At 41.2% G+C, this 20,575-nt stretch overlaps 1 protein-coding gene across 3 annotated transcripts in view; it reads left to right on the forward strand.

Annotated features, from left to right (window-relative positions):
* The window catches only part of COL22A1 (collagen type XXII alpha 1 chain), a 232,188-nt gene that overhangs the window by 160,158 nt on the left and 51,455 nt on the right, over positions 1-20,575 (forward strand). For all 3 annotated transcript variants that reach the window (XM_071803774.1, XM_065831575.2, XM_071803775.1), the window contains exons 25-36: positions 1,489-1,542; positions 1,902-1,955; positions 2,890-2,943; positions 4,684-4,737; positions 5,143-5,178; positions 9,075-9,137; positions 10,280-10,333; positions 11,373-11,414; positions 13,278-13,310; positions 18,217-18,270; positions 18,795-18,848; positions 19,995-20,048. In XM_071803774.1, the coding sequence (XP_071659875.1) occupies positions 1,489-1,542; positions 1,902-1,955; positions 2,890-2,943; positions 4,684-4,737; positions 5,143-5,178; positions 9,075-9,137; positions 10,280-10,333; positions 11,373-11,414; positions 13,278-13,310; positions 18,217-18,270; positions 18,795-18,848; positions 19,995-20,048 (606 nt within the window). The remainder of the gene's footprint in view (positions 1-1,488; positions 1,543-1,901; positions 1,956-2,889; positions 2,944-4,683; positions 4,738-5,142; positions 5,179-9,074; positions 9,138-10,279; positions 10,334-11,372; positions 11,415-13,277; positions 13,311-18,216; positions 18,271-18,794; positions 18,849-19,994; positions 20,049-20,575) is intronic.

Below are 20,575 nucleotides of genomic sequence, written 5' to 3' on the forward strand. Positions count from 1 at the left end.
TTTGAAGCACTTCACAAATGCTAATGTTGGTGGTAGGGTGACTCCATGTCTGGAGTTGCGAGGAAAACAGATCGTGGGAACCAAGTGAATCTACAGATCCCTTTTCTGGTTGCTTTGCACCATCTATTGGTGAGAGGCTATCTTCTCTTCTGGCTGAATTTTACAAGTATATTTTAAAAAGACTGCTTATCTTACTGTCTCTGTCAAAGCATGCCAGAAATAACACTGTGTCTTTACTTTTCTACACCACTTTCTTCAGTGACATTTTTCTTTGAATGTGAGATGTTGATATTGATTCATGACTCATAATACCTTAATCACAAAAGCTTGCTTTGTGATATTGAATGGTGACACAGGTCTAGCAGGGAAAATGCTGACTGACCATTTACTATCATGCATCAGATGTTCAGTTTTAATTCTTTACACAGGGTTTGTGTGTGGGGAGAGGGGGCTGGTTGTTGTGTTTATTTGGTTTGTTTGTTTTTTAAGTACAAACACAGCAGAACTCCCTCAATGCTGAAAACTGAAAATGAATGAAATCATCATGTTAGAAAGACAGAGAGACAGCCAGGGTAAAATTTCAACTTAGTCGTATATCCATTTTTCACATCCATCCTACTGTTTTTTGCTTAGGTCTTGATTCAAAAAATACATGAACACATGCTTCATTCTGAGCACAGGAGCAATCCTGAGTTGTCTACAGTGGAAGCTGGAAGTTACAAACACCTGTTAGAATCTGTGAAGTATAGAAACAAATTTCACAGCTAGGAAGCCAAATTTAACAATTCACTCAATATACAAATAAATTCCTCTGAAAATCAGATGGCTATTGAGAGAATATTTTCTCTAAGAGAAACATCTGTTGCAGGGAGATGAGTAAGAAAGAGTGTTAGGACATTTCCAGCTGAATGTGGTCATTAAAGCATTTGTGAGGACCTTTTAATATCAACAAGGTTAATGCAGAGACTGAAGTGGTGTTGCATTTGTTTTAAAACACCTGATCCACTGTATTGTTTCTCCATCCTCTTGGTTTCATGTTTTTACCTCCACCCCCCAAAAAAAAAGCCCAAACCGTGACCCTATTCCATCAATTAGTTACTTCAGAGATCCTTTTGCAGAGGTAAATTGTTCACTTTGAAACAACATTAATCAAGATCAAATGAGGCTGGATGCTACAAGGGATCCTGCTGGACAAGCTTTGTGTTGTGTGTTATTGTTGATGGCCTTCAGCATCTCCATCTCTTGTACTGGACTGGAGGATGGAGCTCACCTGGTAGCAACGTTAATTAGTGACTAAGTGGGTGAGCCTGTTCTGCTGCTGAGTCTGGTTCCCTTGGAGCTCAGTTTGGCATCTTGTGTTTTTTTGGTAGAAGTTAATGAAATAAAATTCGATGCTTTTGCTGTTTTGACTGTGTAGGCAAGGACTTGGGGCTTTCAGCCATTAACAGGGATTTTGATGATAAACTGGTTTTGCTTCCTCTTTTACAGGGACCTCCAGGGCCCCCAGGCATTGCTGGACCCCCAGGACCACCTGGAGCACCAGTAAGAAAACATGATTGGGTTTTTTTTTTGTTTTATATAAAGGAGAGAGCAGGGAGAAGTTTAGGTCATGGGTTTCAGTGGGAATTGAGTCAGGGCCTCTGGCAATGTGTTTTAACTTACATTTTATCGCTGAAAAGCTACAGCTGCTCCTAGAGGACAGCTTCTCTGTGCTGAATTTTGGAACCACATTGATACTACCTGAGGATAAGACAATGTCTGCAAGACACCCCACAGCAGAGACCTGACTGCTGTGGAAGGGAAAATCTCATTTAAATTGAAAGCAGCAACCTCCAGTGAAATAGCTGCAAAGGACAGAAATTCTGATTTATATTTTTTTTTGTGCTGGTTTCATTTTTCAGGGGCTGCCAGGAGAAATTGGAGTTTCTGGTAAAACTGGACCACCGGGACCAGCTGTAAGTGTTGAGGAACTGCTTCCCTTTCCTCCATGTCTTCAGATACTTAATTCTTGAGTCTTTGACTCATTTCCCACAGCTTGTCTGCATGCAAAGTTTTAACATGTGCTCCAACATTATCATCTTTAATGCAAAAGTTAATATCTGATACCTTTTGTGAACAAGAATTTTACCAGATGCAGTTTCATTATTCCTACACACTGGGACCATGTTTTCTTTATATGATACCTTTCAATAGTCGTTTTGTATTTGGTAAGATCCTGTTCTTCCAATCCTGGAGTTTTCTGAATGGGACCAAAGAACTTAAATTAAAATCTCAGATTTCACAGAGTATAGGAATTTCAGTTGGCTGTTAAGCCAAGAAAGGTGAATTATGAAATACTTTGTATTAAGAAGTGCCACCTACAGACTGCAGTATTTGGAGACTGACTGACAAAACTTTTTCTCACCATTTAAAATACATTGCAGGAAGTAATTTGAATTATTATCCTGCTGAACGATTCTGTCTCTATGTATTACATAATTTAATTTTAGGAGTCTATGTATTGTGTGAGAAATTACTGATATTTAAAAGGAGAAATAGACATTAAAACCCCTTTATAACTACATATAATAGTCATAGAGAAAAATGTAATTTTTTAAGTTATCTAAGAATCCACAGTGCATAGAAGCCCTATATTACTGTTTCTCTGTAACAACACTGACATCCAGTGGTCATTCACCAAAATCAGGATACTGGAAAAAGGGCAGAGAAGAAATATATCTGGTTGTTTTATTGGAGTCATAGTAGGAGAAAATTCAGAACAAAATGGTGATGGTTATTTTCTTCTTAAACTTAGGTCAGTGGCAGGAGAGATGATCTGAGCATGGTTATGCTGAGCTTGCTGTTAATGATTTAAAGAACAGACACAAGTGATTATTTTCTCTTGTTTAGGGGTTGCCTGGCAAAGATGGATTAAATGGGCTTCCTGGTCTTCCGGGTCAAAAGGCAAGTGATGCTACATACCTGGGCAGCCTATTCAGGTGATCTAGCAAGCGCAGGCAGGAAAGGGAGCAGATCTCCAGAGCCAAACATCACCAATCCCACATCACTCATCCATCAGTGAAGCTTCAGGTCTAAGTCAGTTGGTGGGATTGCACTGTACTGAGTCCTTATGAAGATGGAACTGGTTATAAATATGACAAGGATGAGAAGAAGTCGTCTTTTCCTCAACCATGGTATCCTATTCAGCAAACACAGATGAGCATTGCAAACAGAGAAACATTTTCTGTCACTCAGGAAAGCCATGGACATTGGCAAGTCAAGGCAGGTATCCAAGGCACATAGAAGAAGAAAGATGAAGTGTGGCAGGCTCCAGAGACAATCCTTTTTTTCCTTGAAGGGCTGCAAAGAAGAAACACCATCCCCCTAAGGCTTCTGTAGGTCTGTGTGGCAGAAAGATGGTTCTTCATTATTTCCTACTCTGTATGCCCCATTTGAAAGCTTCTGCAGATGGCAGATTGGGAAGAGTTGTCTCCTCTGCTGTGCCCACAGTGGGAGAAGGGAGATGATAGAAGATTTAGAGGTAGGAGACACTCTGGCTGAGTTGTCATCGCTGTGTAAAGAAGAAACAAAGTGCCATATTTTGGCTATGAAAGCTAAGCTAGGCTTTGGGGATCACAGAATCTAAGGATCCTCATTTGAAAAGCAGGAAGCTTGGTTAGAACTCACCATAACAGCTACAACTATCTCCATATCTTCATCCAGTGATGGATATGTTTTAGAACCAGAACCAATATATTCACTATTAGGTACTACTACTACTATTCAATTTGAAACAATTTCCATGGTAGTCACCAAAACCACAGAGATCTGTTGCTTTCCAGAAGGATTTATTAAATGTTTTCTTTCTTGTGTTCCACATCCCCAAATCAGTCTTACGACACTTTTTCCTTGAAAAATCACAGGATCAATGCATGATGACATTGGAATAAGGACAACAGCTCTTAACCATGTACTGCCATGGATTTTATTGGCAATGGTCTTCCTGCCTCGGATACTTGAGTACTGTGACTCCTACTTGTTCCAGTAATTCACTCCATTTATACTTGCCTCTCACCTGAGTGCACTGAGTGCTTGAGCCCAGGTCTAACAGAGTCCCCAGCTTCCATTTATTGATTAATAAAGGTGAGGAATTTGGAGCCTATAAGAAAGCTCTGAGGCTAAGTAAATCATTGGACCTCATCCACAGCCCCTTGTAGTATCTACTGCACTTCCCAGCTATGTAGCGTGTTTTAGCTCCTAATCCAATGTAGTCTCTGCTCTCTGTGATGACACCGCCCACCCTGAAAATCAGTTTCAAAGAATTTATCTAAGAAGCTCAGTGACAAAGGTCCAAATCCCACCATTATTTATTTTTCTTGATAGAAATAAAGTAGAATTTCTAACCACAGAATTTAAGAAAACTGAATGGAGGTTATGTTGTTCAGGAAGTTCACTATGGACGTTTTAAATGCAACAGTTTGACTTTGTGTTATTCCAGAAATATTCCAGTAGGGTGACTAGTGCTGGAAATGCATTTACAAACACACTAGAATGGAAAAGTATTCCAGGAAACATATCCTCACACGGCTCCATTTATGTCCTCAGGCTGATACTGGGGATCTGAGTCAAAAATATTCCTCACAGTTACCTGCAGACATGCTTTATTACCAGAGAAGTTTGTATATTAACTTGTGTTCCCTGCAGGGTGAACAAGGAGAAAAAGGTGAGGAAGGCTTTCCTGGAAAAGCTGGCCCTAAGGTAAGGAGTTCTATTTCATAATTGTGATAGCCATAGAGACAATCAAGGTCTGATTTTGGAATTACACTGAAGTCAGGAGATTAAGATTCCTCTGAAGTTAGAGGCGTAAGATGAGCAGATCTGGCTCATTGCCTTTCAGAGTTCATGGTGCTCCAAAATAATAGCAAAGCCTGTTTGATACTCCTCTTTCAAGTCTACATGGTTAGGGAGATTTGACCTGGCCCTTATGTTGGCTTCTTGTGGGCTGGGTTCCCAAGCCATCAGGAAGACAATTTCAGTGCCATATGGGAAGCAGGTAGAAGAGCATGTGCCAGAATCATAGAGGACACTCTTTACTAATGAGAAAGTGTTCTTACAAAAGGGTCAGGTGCTTGCAATGTTAAAGTCCTGCTTTTGTTTTTTCAGGGTGAACCAGGGAGCCGTGGCCAACGTGGTGAGCAGGTGAGCAGGAAAGGCCTACCTGACAGTGTGGTAAAAAGTGACCACATGCAATAATGAAGCCGTTTGCCAGTAACAAGATCTGTGCATGTTATTTGCATCTGCAATTGAAGATACAACAGATGAGTGGATGAGACTCATGGTTAGACAGAGTCATGCAGAAATTCGAGAATAAAAATACGTTAAAGCCAACTTTTCATCCTGGAAAATTCAGTCATCTTGTTACTACGTATAGGGAACAAAAGGCAGGCAGGGTGGCTTAAGTGTGCTTGTTTTCCCTCACACCTCATATTAACCCAGGTTGCTGGTTCTAGAAGATGAGGAACTTATGACTATTTGATGCAAGGGGTGATACTGTCATTTCTAGGTTGTAAATGCTTGCTAGGAAATAACCCCAGATGACTGTTAGAAGTTACATAGTTATCTTAGTCTTTTTGCACTGGGATTTGGGCTTCAGAAGGCAAATGCTGAACTCAGTGAAGTGTTCTGTGCTTTCCTAAAGTTCACAGCTGTCTAAAGCCCAGTCAGGACCGCTAACCATAGTTGTTAACATTGTCATTCACATGCCAACTTTCAACTGTGGTACGAAAATATGTAGAAACAAAAATTTGCATAAGACAGAGTATTTTTGGCATATATCTTCAGATTTTGGGACATAGGGTGTACACCAGCAATGGAATAATCTTCCAGCCTCAGTCTTCTCTAATTCCCACCAGTCTCAGTCCAATCTTCTTCTATAACAATGAAATGGGAGAGTGGTCATGACCTCTGCTCTCATGTTGTCTTATGCAATAAAGCAGAACATGCATCACCTATTCCACAAGTAGGACCTAGAGACAGTAAGGGAAGAAGTTGTCCGCAAGAAGTCTCATATAGCAGCTTTCCATAACCTGTGGCAGTGTCTCCATAAGCATTAACTTTTAGGAATTGCTGACCATTTTTCCTATTTGTTAGGCTGCTGTCACTATCTACCCCTTGAAGGGTCAAGGTTCTGAGTCCAAAGCACAAAGTGGGATTTATTGGGATAAGGCACTTATTAAGTGGACAAAAATCCCATGACCCTGCGAGTGGGGACTATTCTGCTTCTATTCCAAAATTCATTATAATCTACCTAAGTCGTATCACTCAGTTCTCAGCAAAGTGTTCTTACCTGGTGTCCCAAGTAAGGGGACGTTACCAAGGTTCATGACAGCTGTTCCTCAGGATCGTTTGCATCAGGCTCTTGGGATGGTTTCTCTACTCTTCCTCAGTGGTTCCTGTCACCCACCGGTGTCATTTTGCTCTTGCTGGGCAAACAAACTCCCGGGCTATCAGTTGCCAGGCAAACAAACTCCTGGGCTTGCAATTGCCAGGCAAACTGGGCCTCAGCGCAAGGAAGGGTCAGATTCCCAACCAAAACACTGCCACTTGGTCTGGATCATCTCTCCATACAAGGCTGTTTTGAACTCTAATACCACCTTCCAAAACATTTGCTTCTCTCTCCACAGCAGGGTGTTCTCCACCTATTTCATATATGCTCCCTCTTCTGTCACCTCAGTCATAAATTAAAATGTTGAATAGTGCAGACCCTTAGAGAACTTCATATATCCTTTGTTTTTGACAAGAAATAGTTAATAATAAGTGCATGAATGTATTTTCTTCCATCAGTTGTGCACCATTCTCCAGAGACCCTTCTTCTACACCATATTTCTGTAGTTTGCTAATGAGAGCATCTTGTTGGCCTGTGTCAAATGTTTTACTAATGTCAAGAGACATAACACAAATGCTTCCTTCTTCTCTGCTTAGTTATGGTGTCAAGGGAGAGAACTGGATGTGTTTGACATGATTAGTTTTCAACAAATCCCCATTAGCTGTTTTGTATTATCTTTCTGCTCTTGAGCTCATACAAACTCATTGACATTTTGCTTCAGTACCTTCCAGAGGCCAAAATCACACCACATGTTTTTATTTTTTCTCCAAATTGGCCTTTATTCTTGTTTAATGTTAAGTCTTCTTTTTGCTCTCGTGATCTGTGGGATGTCATAGTCAGCCAGGATCCTGCAGTGGCTCTCATAAAGCACCACTCTCTCTTCCCCAAATGTCACTTTCTTCAGAATTCTCCAAAGATCATCCTGATGTTCCTAATAATACTTAGTCACCAGAGCATCTTGTTCCACACCTGCTTTCTTCTGCAGACTTGTTACATCTATATAATGATAATGTTTTGACTCTTCCTATACTTCAGAGGTAATCTCCTTAAAGCAGAGATTATGTTTTCTTAGTTTTGTATTTGTACGACACATGGTGCATTTGGGTGATGTCCATGGCTGAGATCCTTTGTGATGTTGAACTACAAATGCAGATACCAGAATAGTTATAAATAGGATGACAAATTGGGTTGACCTGGAGCTAAATTTGAGATTACTTGATATATTTAGAACAAGGCACATGACACAGAGATCATAGTTACTCCAATAGCAACTATTATAAAGCAGAAACTCAAAGGTAAGGTTCAAACTGAAAGAAATCCAAATGTCCACTCGTGCATCCAGAAAATTCTAGATATGCTTATCAGGTAACATCCATACCAATCAGATAATACAGTGCAGTCTTTGCATTTCCAGACTACACCAGATCATTAAAAATGAAGAGTTAGATTTAATTTTTTTAGCCGCTTTTATTTGCTCCTAATTTCCATCGTGTCAGTTACCAGTGTAATAGCAAAAACAAAACAAAAACAAACCTAAAAAACAACAAACAAACAAACAAACCCCAAAAACCAAAAAGAAAAACCCAAACCAAAACAAAAAACCCAACCAAACTAACAAAAAAAACCCAACAGGTCTTAGCTGCTGTCACAAAGGGATCCCAAAGTCAGTTTTAGGGGGCTAAACAAGTTCCAAACCAGACTTTATTCTGGCCAGAAAATTACAGCCAATGAACTGACCAAAACAGGGTTTATACAATTAGCACTACAATAACATAAGATAAATGTTTGGATATCAATTGAGGAGATTATTGGGGTGCAGCAGATGAGAATAATGAGGATCCACAGTGTGCATGCACGCACTCACAGGGAACAAAGTCAGAGCCCTCTGCCCCGGATACTACACTCGTCTGGTTTGGCAAGGACTACACTTGCCAGGTCGGCAAGGACTTAAATTATCACTCACCCAAACAAGGAGGTGAGGTGCTTCCAATCCCAGAAAGTTTCCTTAGATGGTGTTGCCACCTAAGGGGAGGGCTCTGTCACAGAGCCGCTGCTCTGAGAAGGCCACACAAAGAGAATCTTCATTGGGAACCCTGTTTTATAGTCTCATCAGATCTGGCTTGGGCATTCCAGAAGCTTCTCAGCTTCTCTGCTCCCCCCTCCTCTGCTAATGACCCTGTCAACCAACTCCAGGTCCCACAAAAGAGTCATTAACTGCCCCATTGAAGGAGAGGGGGGTGTGCAACTGCCACAGCTTCTGTTATAAATATTTTCCAGTTTTACAAAACCAATGAATTATTTGATAATCCAACTAACCGCATTGTCTCTCAGCAAACTACTATTATATTCAATCCTATGGAAAAAATGGGGCAGACTCTGGCCTACAGCATAGACCACATGTGTCACAGTATCATTAGGTATCAAGAAGAAACCATCTGCAGTCGTTCTGAGTTCCGTACAACTCACAATCTTAATATCAGACATGTGAAGAGATAGACAGCTAGATCAAGGTTCTTTCCCAGGTGGCTAGATTAGCCTACCCTGAGGAGCAGACTTGATGCATTTTTAAATAACATGAGTGAAAGAAGAATTTGGACCACCATTCTGCCTTTTCATTTTTCAGTATATTTGAGAATAATGGGGTTTATTATTACAATCCATGCTTGATGCCTCTTCCTAGATTTCACACACTTCTTTGTCTTACTTTCAGGGTGAAGCAGGTCTTCCTGGTCCTCAGGGTTTACCTGGATTGAGAGGAGAAAAAGGGGACCAGGTGAGTGACTTTGAGTCATAGCTTGATTATTCTTTTTTTGGCCATTTGGTGCCAGGAGGACTTATCTCGAGTGTCCCTAGATGATGTTGTCTCTTGGTGCGATTGCTGTGGTGAGTGGCTGTTTGGCATCCAGCAAGGTCACCAAGTATCCGTTCCATGCCTAGTTGCAACAGAGGTGCTAATGAATGGTGTCTATCCTAAAAGCAGCAAGTTATGACTCATGAAGAAGTAGAAGAGGTAAAGTAGTCTTTAGACCTTACTTTCAGAAATACCTGACTTAAGAACACTATAAAAAATAATTACAAGAAAAAAATTACTAATCCCCCTTGTCACTGAGCCCTAAAGAAGGCTCCAGATAGATGGGTCATTTTCCGATGGACCAGCTTCCATCCAAGCCCTGGTGTCTGCTGCTTCCCCTGCTAGCTTCCGACCTCCAAACCCATTGATGTACCAGGTGGATCAGGGGCCTGAGAGCAAATTTAGTCATGTAAATGAGGTTTGTACTCCTGATAACTGACTTCATGCCTGAATGTGGGCAAGAAGTATCTAAAATCAACTGAAGTCTAACTGTTCAGTTTGCTATATTATATGTACAGTAGGGCATAGGATATAGAATATATTCTCTATGTAAAAACATAGATAGGTCCTGTTTGAATGAAAGATCAATACATTTTGCATAAGCACTTTGAGGAGTATTCATGCCATCCTTGTTAAGCATCTCCCATTCGGATGACCAGGTTACCTGGGCAAAATAGAGAGGCAGGCACCAGATGATTCAGAAATCTTTAACATAAACAAAAATGGTAGTATGAATGTCTACTTTGGGTCTCAACTCCTGGTATGGTGTCTCTCTTGTCCAACTAGAAAAAAATCTGTTTTTTATAACTGCATCAGGCTATAGGATCTTCTATATGCAAGTTGATTTAGGATTGGTGCTTTCCATTCCATGAACTTAATTGCTGTTTTTTGGCTTTTGAAAATAGTGTGGATTTTATGAAGCCATCTCCAAAATGTTACATTTTTAATTGCTTGCATTACATCTTGGAGCACAGGTAAGATCAGCTGAAAGTATAGAATAGTCTAGTGAGACTGAAAACAAATCAAAACATGCATATTTCCTGCTTTCTTTTTCCTGCTTTTAGGGAGAAAAAGGAAAAGATGGTCTTCCAGGACTGAAAGGTGAAAGAGGAGAAAAGGTGAGTATTAAATGAACGTTCTTTTCCTTAGATAAAAGAAGAAAAGAAACAAAGGCACAGAGACAAGAAATAGATGAGAATATCTGAGAAGATTAGAAACTTTAGAAATCTGTTAACTGAAGCTTACTAAGGAGCAGCAGAGAAAGCTGCATGTGGGACAGAGATAACCATTTCTTGAGCAATGCAAGAAATAGTAAGCAGTTGCTGAAATCTAAGGACATCTTTTTAAATTTAAAGAAACTTATATTTGTGTTAAAATTGTCTAATCAAAATGAACCTGAAATTAAATTAAAAATATGTTTTCTGTGCCTGCCTGTGATGTTCTAGAACAATAATTTAAGGAATGGTCTGGGCTTCTGCCATCATAGTACTATCAATTTTAGTGAAAATGAGAGAACTAGACAAGGGTGATGTCCACCAAAATTTACGTTCCACCACTGTGATCATGAAGATGAAGAAAAAGCACTGACCTTGCAGATGCCTATGGTTGTATAATCAAAAATTTGCCCTCATTATAGTGGCAATAGACATCATGGAGTGGGTACCACTTTATTATTTTTCCTAGGATACATTGGCCTTCAGTTTAACAGTGACTTTCACCACCTATGGAAGGCAAGAACTGGATTTAGAAACTTATATTTTTTATGAAAAACAGATTATTTTTCTTTCCATCCACAAAAGAAGCTCAGGTGTAATATATTTTTCGATGGAGAATTTTGGTCAATTTTAACTTAAAATGTAAATTAAACTCCATATCACTTCTACACTGGTTGGGGTGACAGTAGAATTTTGTTAATTTGTGAAGTCAGATCAATGTTAAAGTCATAAAGTGATAAAGATGAAAAAGTAAGAAATCTGTACCCAACAAAGTGAGGACAGCAGGATTTTAGGTCAGAACAATGGGATTTTCAGTGTCACTGAGCTGACAGGTTGTCATTGGGTTACATCTCAACTGGTAATGTTGCATCTTCTTGCTGATAATGTTGAGTTTTATTTGGTCATCTTTTTACATCCTTAGTTATATTTTTCTTCTCTCTAGGGTGACACGGGTTCCCCTGGACCACCAGGCTTACCTGGAACAGTAAGTAATTTGTGTTCCATGCTGTAACAATATTTAAGCCATCATCACACTTACTCCACACTAATTCCTCAGAAACAAAGCTTTTCAATATCCCTACCTCTCTGCAGAAACTTTAGGACCCATTTACTCTGAGATTACATCTCTTTGCTTCAGAGAAGCAATATCAAGATATATTTGGTCTTCTTATTTTTGGGGAGGTTGTACCCTCCTCTGCCTCATTGTAAACATTTTTATATACCCTTGCCTTGTGGTAGTACTTAAATTGAATTTGTGATTTGTTTAGCAACTGTGAGAGCTCTCTGAAGAAGGACATGGCTGAAAATGGGGAGTCTGTTCATACAGAATTTCCAGGGTGAACTTGATGTTTCCATCTGGGATCTCAGGATAAGACTGGCTCTAAACCGATACCAGTGAACAACAGCTCATCTTCTTGGGAAACAATTCACCTTCTTCCAGGAAGAGCGAAGGGCTCCACTTCTCATTAACATGAACTTACAGGGTGGAGGATACAGTTCCAGAAATGCTGTAGCCTCCCAGAGCCTCCATTGCATACAGTTCCATGCTGTGTTTTAAGCCCAGAAAGAACTTCTCATCCCAGAGTTCATTCTGGGTTCAGCACTGGATCCAACACACAAACCAGTCATACATATATGTATATATCCTTTCGGCTAATTTAAAAAAAAAAAAGAAGACAAATAAAACAATTTATTCTTTTAAAAATGACCCTCCAAATTACATTTGGGAGCATGAACATTATTACAATGAAGTTCACTACAGGCAATTAAACCAGCATCCACTGAATGTAAGTAGATAAACCGCACAGAGTCTTAGTAAGCAGCTTGGAGTAAGCACTAGTAACAGGCCTGTCATTGTAACAGAAGGGCTGATCCCAGTCACAAATCCTCCAAAAAATGGCAGATACCCTCTTTTCATCTTTGCTCACCACCCCTGGTTACAGCTGCCGCAGTCAAGTTATGGAGAAAATTTGATTCAAGGTCTGTTGGTGAAAATCAAGTGCCTAAAGACCTTCATGCAGCAATAGAAGAGGTGTTATAGTTTATTCCATGCCATTATTTGTGCATCTTTAGTCTGTGCCAAAGGGTGCTTCATGGTATTGAGTAGGGAAGGCTCCCTGCGTATCAGACAAGAACGACATAGTCACAACAGCAAGTATTAGTAAAGGCGGAGAAGACAGCCTACAAACACAGTACAACACAGCTAGATAGAGAGAAAATAAACACGACTGCTCAAGCTTCATGTGTTTGTAGGGAGAAATAATTTCTGTTTCAGCTGTGAAAGTGATGATTTTGTCATATCCTCATTTCATCAAGGACTAAATTTTTCTTCCTAATTTTATCAGTTTTGATAAAAGATACTGCTTCTCTCTGCAAAACTATATCATTTTTTTTTTGTAGTTAGGCCTTCAGAATGACTATGTGATCCCTAAAACAACCATATTGAGATGTAAATGTCTTGTACATGGTGCAAAGCAGAGAGAGAATACACCAAGTTCAGCCACGAAATCAGGAAATTTAATAATACTAAATATGGTTCCAAGTGGAAAAGTGAGCTGCAGTAAATTAGAGTGAGCTAACAGTAAACTTGCTTACAAGGTTAAAGATGGATTTTTCATAGCAATGGGATGTACAGGATGTTTTCGAGTTTATTTGAAATACTGTAGAAAATGTCTGATACTTATGAGCTTGTTTCCAAACAGCCAGATGTTACAATGAGCTGCTCATTTATAAACCTACTGATGAATATATGGAATGTGTAATCTGTAATGACAAGGGGAATACATTAGTTAGTGCATTTCAAGGAAGATAAGCAACTCTTCTTTTAACGTTCTGGTTTCTCTTCCAGACAGCCTTCTTCACCCCACACCCCAGGATTCCTGTAAGTAACACCTTTAATAAACACAACCTCTGGCTTATTGCCTTTTGTATCTGATAGACACATGGCACCTTAGTATTTTCCATGTTATTTAAATGCTTTCAGTAAATAACTTAAGTCTGGTTCTGGGCAATTTCACCACTGTAACCATCCATGATGAAAAGTCCATGGCTGTCCTGGTATCAGCAGCCCCCAAAACAACCATGGCTGTGACACGGCTGTATGCTCTCCCAGCCTCTTAAGTGAAGCTTATAATGAAATTTAATTTCCCACTTGCAGCACATAGTGGAAAATATTAATATGTGGCATTATATAGGATCACACCTTTAGTGTGTGAGTAACCTTGTTAAGGATGAGGAGGCTTTACGGTAAGTATAAACGGTAGAGGTAGACTGTAAAAGTGCCATTAGAAAAAAAAAAGAAGTACATATACCAGGTTCTTCAGAAGCTGAGGAAAGAAATAGGAATATGAGGGTAATACTGGAAATAGAGACAAGATTTATTTGGTTCACTTTTCCCCTGGCTTGTAATTTGCTAATATATAATATATCACAGTATCACAGTATCACAGTATGTTTGGGATTGGAAGGGACCTCAAAAGATCATCTAGTCCAATCCCCCTGCTGGAGCAGGAACGCCTAGGTGAGGTCGCACAGGAATGTGTCCAGGCGGGCTTTGAATGTCTCCAGGGAAGGAGACTCCACAACCTCCCTGGGTAGCCTGTTCCAGTGCTCTGTTACCCTCACTGAGAAGTTCTTTCTCAAATTTAAGTGGAATCTCTTGTGTTCCAGCTTGATCCCATTGCCCCTTGTCCTATCATTGTTTGCCACTGAGAAGAGCCTGACCCCATCCTCGTGGCACTCACCCTTTATATATTTATAAACATTAATAAGGTCACCCCTCAGTCTCCTCTTCTCCAAACTAAAGAGCCCCAGTTCCCTCAGCCTTTCTTCATAAGGGAGGTGCTCCACTCCCTTAATCATCTTTGTTGCCCTACGCTGGACCCTCTCCAGCAGTTCCCTGTCCTTCTTGAACTGAGGGGCCCAGAATTGGACACAATATTCCAGATGGGGTCTCACCAGGGCGGAATAGAGGGGAAGGAGGACCTCTCTCCATCTACTGACCACCCCCCTTGTAATACACCCAAGGATGCCATTGGCCTTCCTGGCCACAAGGGCACAATGCTGGCTCATGGTCATCCTGTTGTCCACCAGGACCCCCAGGTCCCTTTCCCCTACACTGCTCTCTAATAGGTCATTCCCCAACCTATACTGGAACCTGGGGTTGTTCCTGCCCAGATGCAGGACTCTACACTTTCCCTTGTTAAATTCCATCAGGTTATACTAAGGAAATATGCAGAACAATGACATCTTGTGTTGTCTTCATATTCCGCAGACACAGAAGGAGTTCTGTCTTTGAGTGTGTTACTTTTGTAAATGAGCTGCAAGTTAGTAAAAAATGAAAGGCTTGAAGTGTGTTGGCAGGTCAGGTCTCTGGGATTTCTCCATGTGCAAGACAAATGTGATGTTACTTACCATAGCACAGGTCTGCACATAGTGTTGCAAGATTTAGGAAGAGAAGGCGAAGTAAGGAGCTTTCGCTTAAAACTCTACAAATGAAGGTTTCAGAAGTTGACGATAAGCCTTAGGAGAGTGTCGTGTGTTATGTTATGGAGGACGCAGGACCAGCATGTGTTGAAATTTGTCACATACTTTCCAAAAGACAGTATTTGCCATTGCTTCCTATGACTATATAGTGTATAGTAAGAGGGAGCAAATTACACAGGTGGAGACACAAAACACATCCTGAGTGGAAGGCAGCAGCACCATTACTCTCTTCACTTACTATTTGTTAAAATCAATTAAAGTTAAAACACACTTTGATAATCATCATAAACAGAAAATTTCTGACCAAATGAGTCTGAGCTCCCATTTACCCACCACTGCAGCTTCACGGTGTGTTTTGGGTGCAGCCTGTGCTCTGCAGAAACTCCCTGATCCACCAGGGCAATAGCAGAAGACGGGTCAGTTCCTTCCATTGGGTGCAGGGAACTTTCTCAATTACATTTTCTTGGATATGGGGTGTGTGAGAACCAAAGTAGTTGTTCAATGTGATGGTCGAAAAGAGGCAAAAGCAGCAAATCAGGAGGTGACTCCTCACTTGGCCCTTTACCTGGGGGCAGCTATGGGCCCACTGAGTTTTCTCTTCTTTAAGTAGCACAGAAAAGATTAACGTGTTAATTGAGGCTACAGGAGGATGCTGCCGAGAGCAGGTCAAAGCAACTGTAAGCACTGATCTGGCTCAGGTTGGTGGCAGCTGTTGGCTGTCACCACATCATTTCTGTCCATTGAACTGTAGGAAAGGAGTGGGTGGCAGTGGATTAAGTCCAGCTGCCGGGGGCAGAGGTCTCCCCAACAGGCAGCACTAACACGCTGTTAACAGTTAAGGCAGATAGTTGTGGGTTTGGCAAATTTGGAAGAACTTGCAAGCAGATTTGCGGGTGGGTTAAGAAATGCTGCCTCTATCCATGTTTGTGCCTGACATTAGACAGTAATTTTGTGTCAACATGCAAGTTATATGTCAAGTAAAACCTGGGAGAACAGAGAATATTAAAAAAGCTTCCTCTCTTCCTCTCTTTGCCTGTTGAGTAACTTCTTCCCTTTTCAGTCTTGTTTTACCTGGTAATAAGTGCCTTTATTTCCACTTAGTAACACCATCCCTGCCTGCAGATTTATTGCTGTATGTCTGTGTTATGTTGCTCCACTCTCTCAAAAGGTTTCAGAGCTTTAGATGTCATTAAGCATTAAACGGGGAAAAAATTAATGAAATATAACAAGGGACTGTGTAGAGTTTTGCATCTGAGTAGGAACAGCCTCAGGTTCCAGTATAAGTTGGGGAATGACCTATTAGAGAGCAGTGTAGGGGAAAGGGACATGGGGGTCCTGGGGACAGCAGGATGACCATGAGCCAGCACTGGGCCCTTGTGGCCAGGAAGGCCAATGGTACCTGGGGTGGGTTAGAAGGGGGTGGTCAGTAGGTCAGAGAGGTTCTCCTGCCCCTCTGCTCTGCCCTGGGGAGACCACACCTGGAATATTGTGTCCAGTTGTGGCCCCTCAGTTCCAGAAGGACAGGGAACTGCTGGAGAGAGTCCAGCGCAGGGCAACAAAGATGCTGAAGGGAGTGGAGCATCTCCCGTGTGAGGAAAGGCTGAGGGAGCTGGGGCTCTGGAGCTTGGAGAAGAGGAGACTGAGAGGTGACCTCATTCATGTTTACAAATATCTAAAGGGTGAGTGTCAGGAGGATGGAGCCAGGCTCTTCTCAGTGACAACCAATGTTAGGACAAGGGGTAATGGGTTCAAATTGGAACACAAGAGGTTCCACTTAAATCTGAGAAGCAACTTGTTCATGGTGAGGGTGGCAGAGCCTGGCCCAGGCTGCCCAGGGAGGTTGTGGAGTCTCCTTCTCTGCAGACATTCAAACCCGCCTGGACACCTTCCTGTGGAACCTCAGCTGGGTGTTCCTGCTCCATGGGGGGATTGCACTGGATGAGCTTTCCAGGTCCCTTCCAATCCCTGACATTCTGGGATTTTGTGATTCTGTGAAAACGTCTTCCAGGCACAACCATACAGGTTTGTTGCATAGGACCATTTGCTTAGGAGGTCCCGTTATCTTTCTGAAGGCCACTAGATGGCATAAGGGACTATCTGATTAAAAGTTGATCTAACAAGGTGCTACCTGTAGAATAAAATTCCTCCTATTATTTATCACAGATGATTATATGTATCCATAATGCATAATAAATACAGATATTAAGTAATATTTATGCAGTTATATTTATTTTGTCTGTTAAAGAGTCATTTGCAAACGGACTTTGAATTCCCAGGTGTTGCAGAAATGATTGGCAAATAGCTGATGCAAATAAATTCAAGCTGATTTGTCTTGGGCTCTGCATTTTGACTGATCAGTATTCCTTGTGTCTGTAGCTTAAATCACTGATGTTCTTGCTTTTCCTTGATTGCATAACTGAAACACCTTGTATGATAAACAATGAATAAGTAATGATTGCTGTTGCCTGAATACATATGTTCATATAAGCATACCAATATGAGTATTCATGTACTGCCTGGTTTATTCCAGCTATTTCCATAATTGTGTGCTGTTCTTTTTGCTATATAAAAAGCAGAAATATGGACTTATTGATTATTGTTCTGGAGCTCAGAACAAAGCTGATGAATTTCTTTCTGAAAGCATCTTCAATTCACTGTAAGGAGGAAGAACAGGAATAAATTAATCCTATTAGTCAGTGATTGTGGTGCATGAAATAATGTACTGACATTGCAGGAGGGAGGGGAAGTTGCATGGATGTATGGAGATGTTAACAGAGCTAGAGATCAGGAAAAGCTGCTGAGTACACATCACTGAAGGTGTTGAGATGAGACCCTGAATGCTCTTCTGTTATAAACATAACTAGAATTGTCTACATGTGCGATAATTTTCCCAGTTGTAGGGTGTCTTTAGGTCTGTGGTCCTGCAAAGAAGCAGTGTTGTGGTGCTGGCGTTTTTGCTCTTGGTCATATCATCTGACCTTTCAATACATTAGAGCTGAATTCATCAATTTTTTGAATGATAAATCCTTTAACTGCCGTTCTCTATGAAGAAAATATGTTCATTTTAAAAACTGAACATTTTTGCAATTATTATCATAACAGTCCAAGAAGTCTACACAAAGATCTCCAAATCTTACTGTGTGATATTATGATTTTGATTCATTGACCTTAAAATCCTTTGAGGAAGCTACTGTACCTTAGAAATGGATATCTGATTGAAAGAATCCTTTTAGAAAACAGGACTGGTGTGACATGCAGCCACAGAAATAGCTTTTATTTCTCTCTTTGTTGTTGTTTTCCAGGGTGAACCTGGACCGAAAGGGGAGAAAGGAGATCAAGGAACAAGCGGAGAACCTGTAAGCACAGCCAAGCGTTGCTTCAGTTGTTTTGAACTTTAGCGGGAACAGGACATGAGAACTGCCTGTTTTGGAGGGAGAAGGTGGGACAAGATCCTTCTGCAGCTGAGATGCTTCTCTCATCAGAAATAGTGGTGCTTGGCTTTGTAGTGACTGTAGGGGAAGCTACATGACTACATGAATTTAAGCACTTAATTTATAGCTTTGGGCCTTAGTGGCTGAACAGAGGACTACGGAGTTTGCTAGACAGAACATGGCTGACAATGAGGTTGTACCTGGTTTATTAAGAGGTTTTGAAGTGATGTGGCTCAGATAAATTGTGAATTTGGCTACTTCATTTGTATTCTGGACTGCTCTTGTTCTGGGTGGAGCCCCTAGGAGAGACAGAATCCTGTGCAGTCACAGCCCCTGTGAAAAACACCCTTTTGTATTCCAGTGGGAGGAAGGAGAAACATCTCCTTCTGCTCTGGAGAAGAAAGGAGCAGTTTCCTTCAGATCCTTCACATCTCCCTTTGTTTTTTCAGGGATTACCTGGGGTCCCAGGTGAACAAGGTGTCCCAGGACCTGCAGGAGTACCGGTAAGAGGGTCCAGCCTTGAAGAAAATTTTTGACATGACCAGAGAGTGGTGTTTTCAAGGTCCATATCACTGTAAATAATTCTTCCCCTGTACACCAACAGCCCATTTCCCTATCTTCATTGTTGTAAGCCCAGGGACTTCTGCAGATGTATTTATTTATATTAGACATCAGAAAAACATGAGAAAAATTGCAGCAGAAACATGGTATCTCTACAGCATGATCAGTGTTGCCTGAGAGACTCCTTCCAACTTCAGGATCCTTCAGGAGGGCATCTTGTATTGATGTCACTAAACCACAAGTCTCGCAGATAAGTCATGGCAGCACTTTGGCAGAACATGGCAGAGTATTCAGATTCAACCCCAGTCCTTTTGACCTTGAATGCACTATGGCTCACATAAAATGTTTTTATAGTCTCAATTATCTTCTGAAAATTTCTTGGCTCACATATATTATTTACAGTCAAGACCAAGGTATGTTTTCATGTCAACATGGGAGGATGTTCACCCTGCCATCATCTGTGCTGTGCTCAAGCTATTACTTGGGTATCAAAAGTTAAAACAGTTTAACTGCAGTTTTAGCATTATGAAAAAAATAGTAATAACATGCAAATTTTAACTGACATCTGCTAAATGAGGGACTATCCAGTGAGTAGACCCTGTCCTGCCAAAATCCTTCAGAAAGGGCTACACGGTAAGCAGGACTGGGACGAACTCTCTGCACTATGATTTGTTTTGACCATTTCTAGATGACTGCTGTTTGTATTTCAGAACTGCAGGCAAAATTTCCTCTGTGCAGGGAGACCATCAGAGTTGAGCTGAAAATGAAGTAACTGGTAGGCCTAAGGCTAGGAAGGAATTTTCACCCAGATTAATGCCTGCAACCTTCAGCATCTTGTGCTGAGAAACAGCCTCTGAGCTGATCAGTCATTAGTAATTCTTCTTATGTCTTCAGGGTTTATTTTTATATTTCATTTTCTCACTGCACAGAGAACCGGGAGCCATTTCCTCAGCCGTTAAACCGCTCTGTGACTTGACTAATGAAAGCCCTTGCCCAGTGTGCATGTTCAAGCATCCTGAAGTCTTTTTGTCTGGCAGGCAGTCTCGTCCCATCGCTAATCAGCTGGTATCTCTCTTCTTTCCGCACAGGGCACAAAGGGACAGAAAGGAGCCCAAGGCGAAGCTGGAGCCCCTGGAGAGCCTGTGAGTAACTGTTTCCCTTGCAGCATTTTTCCCTGAAGGGACTCTGAATTCAATGCCTTGCAGATTCACAATCCCAGGCTGCTGGGGCTTGTGGCACATCCTAAACTGCAGCTGGAAGAGTCGCTGCTTGTGGGCAAACAGGCACAGCTGCACCAAACAGATCAATGCCCCAGTCAGCCCAGCTCTAAATTGTGCATCTTTTGCTGGCCAAGTCTCTTCTTTAACAAAATTCCCTGTTTTCTGGGTGAGATGCAGGCAGAGCTTGTTACTGCACTGCGATATCAGCCAAGCCTGGGCAGCCAACTGGTGCAGGGAGCTCGCTTCTCATCAGCAGCCTGAATTAGTTTTTGATCATTGTTGGTTTTAGGCTTCTTAGTCAATTCTGTTTTCTTTAATACAGGCTCGTCACCAGAGGAATTGTCACATAACACTTTCTTGAGGCATGTGTTGTAGGGAGGGCTGCTGTTTTCTGACTGTGTGCTAAAGAACAGCAAAGGATTCAATTTATTATTGTGAGAGCATATAAG

The sequence above is a fragment of the Patagioenas fasciata genome, chromosome 2 (assembly GCF_037038585.1).
Source record: "Patagioenas fasciata isolate bPatFas1 chromosome 2, bPatFas1.hap1, whole genome shotgun sequence".
Classification (NCBI taxonomy): domain Eukaryota; kingdom Metazoa; phylum Chordata; class Aves; order Columbiformes; family Columbidae; genus Patagioenas; species Patagioenas fasciata.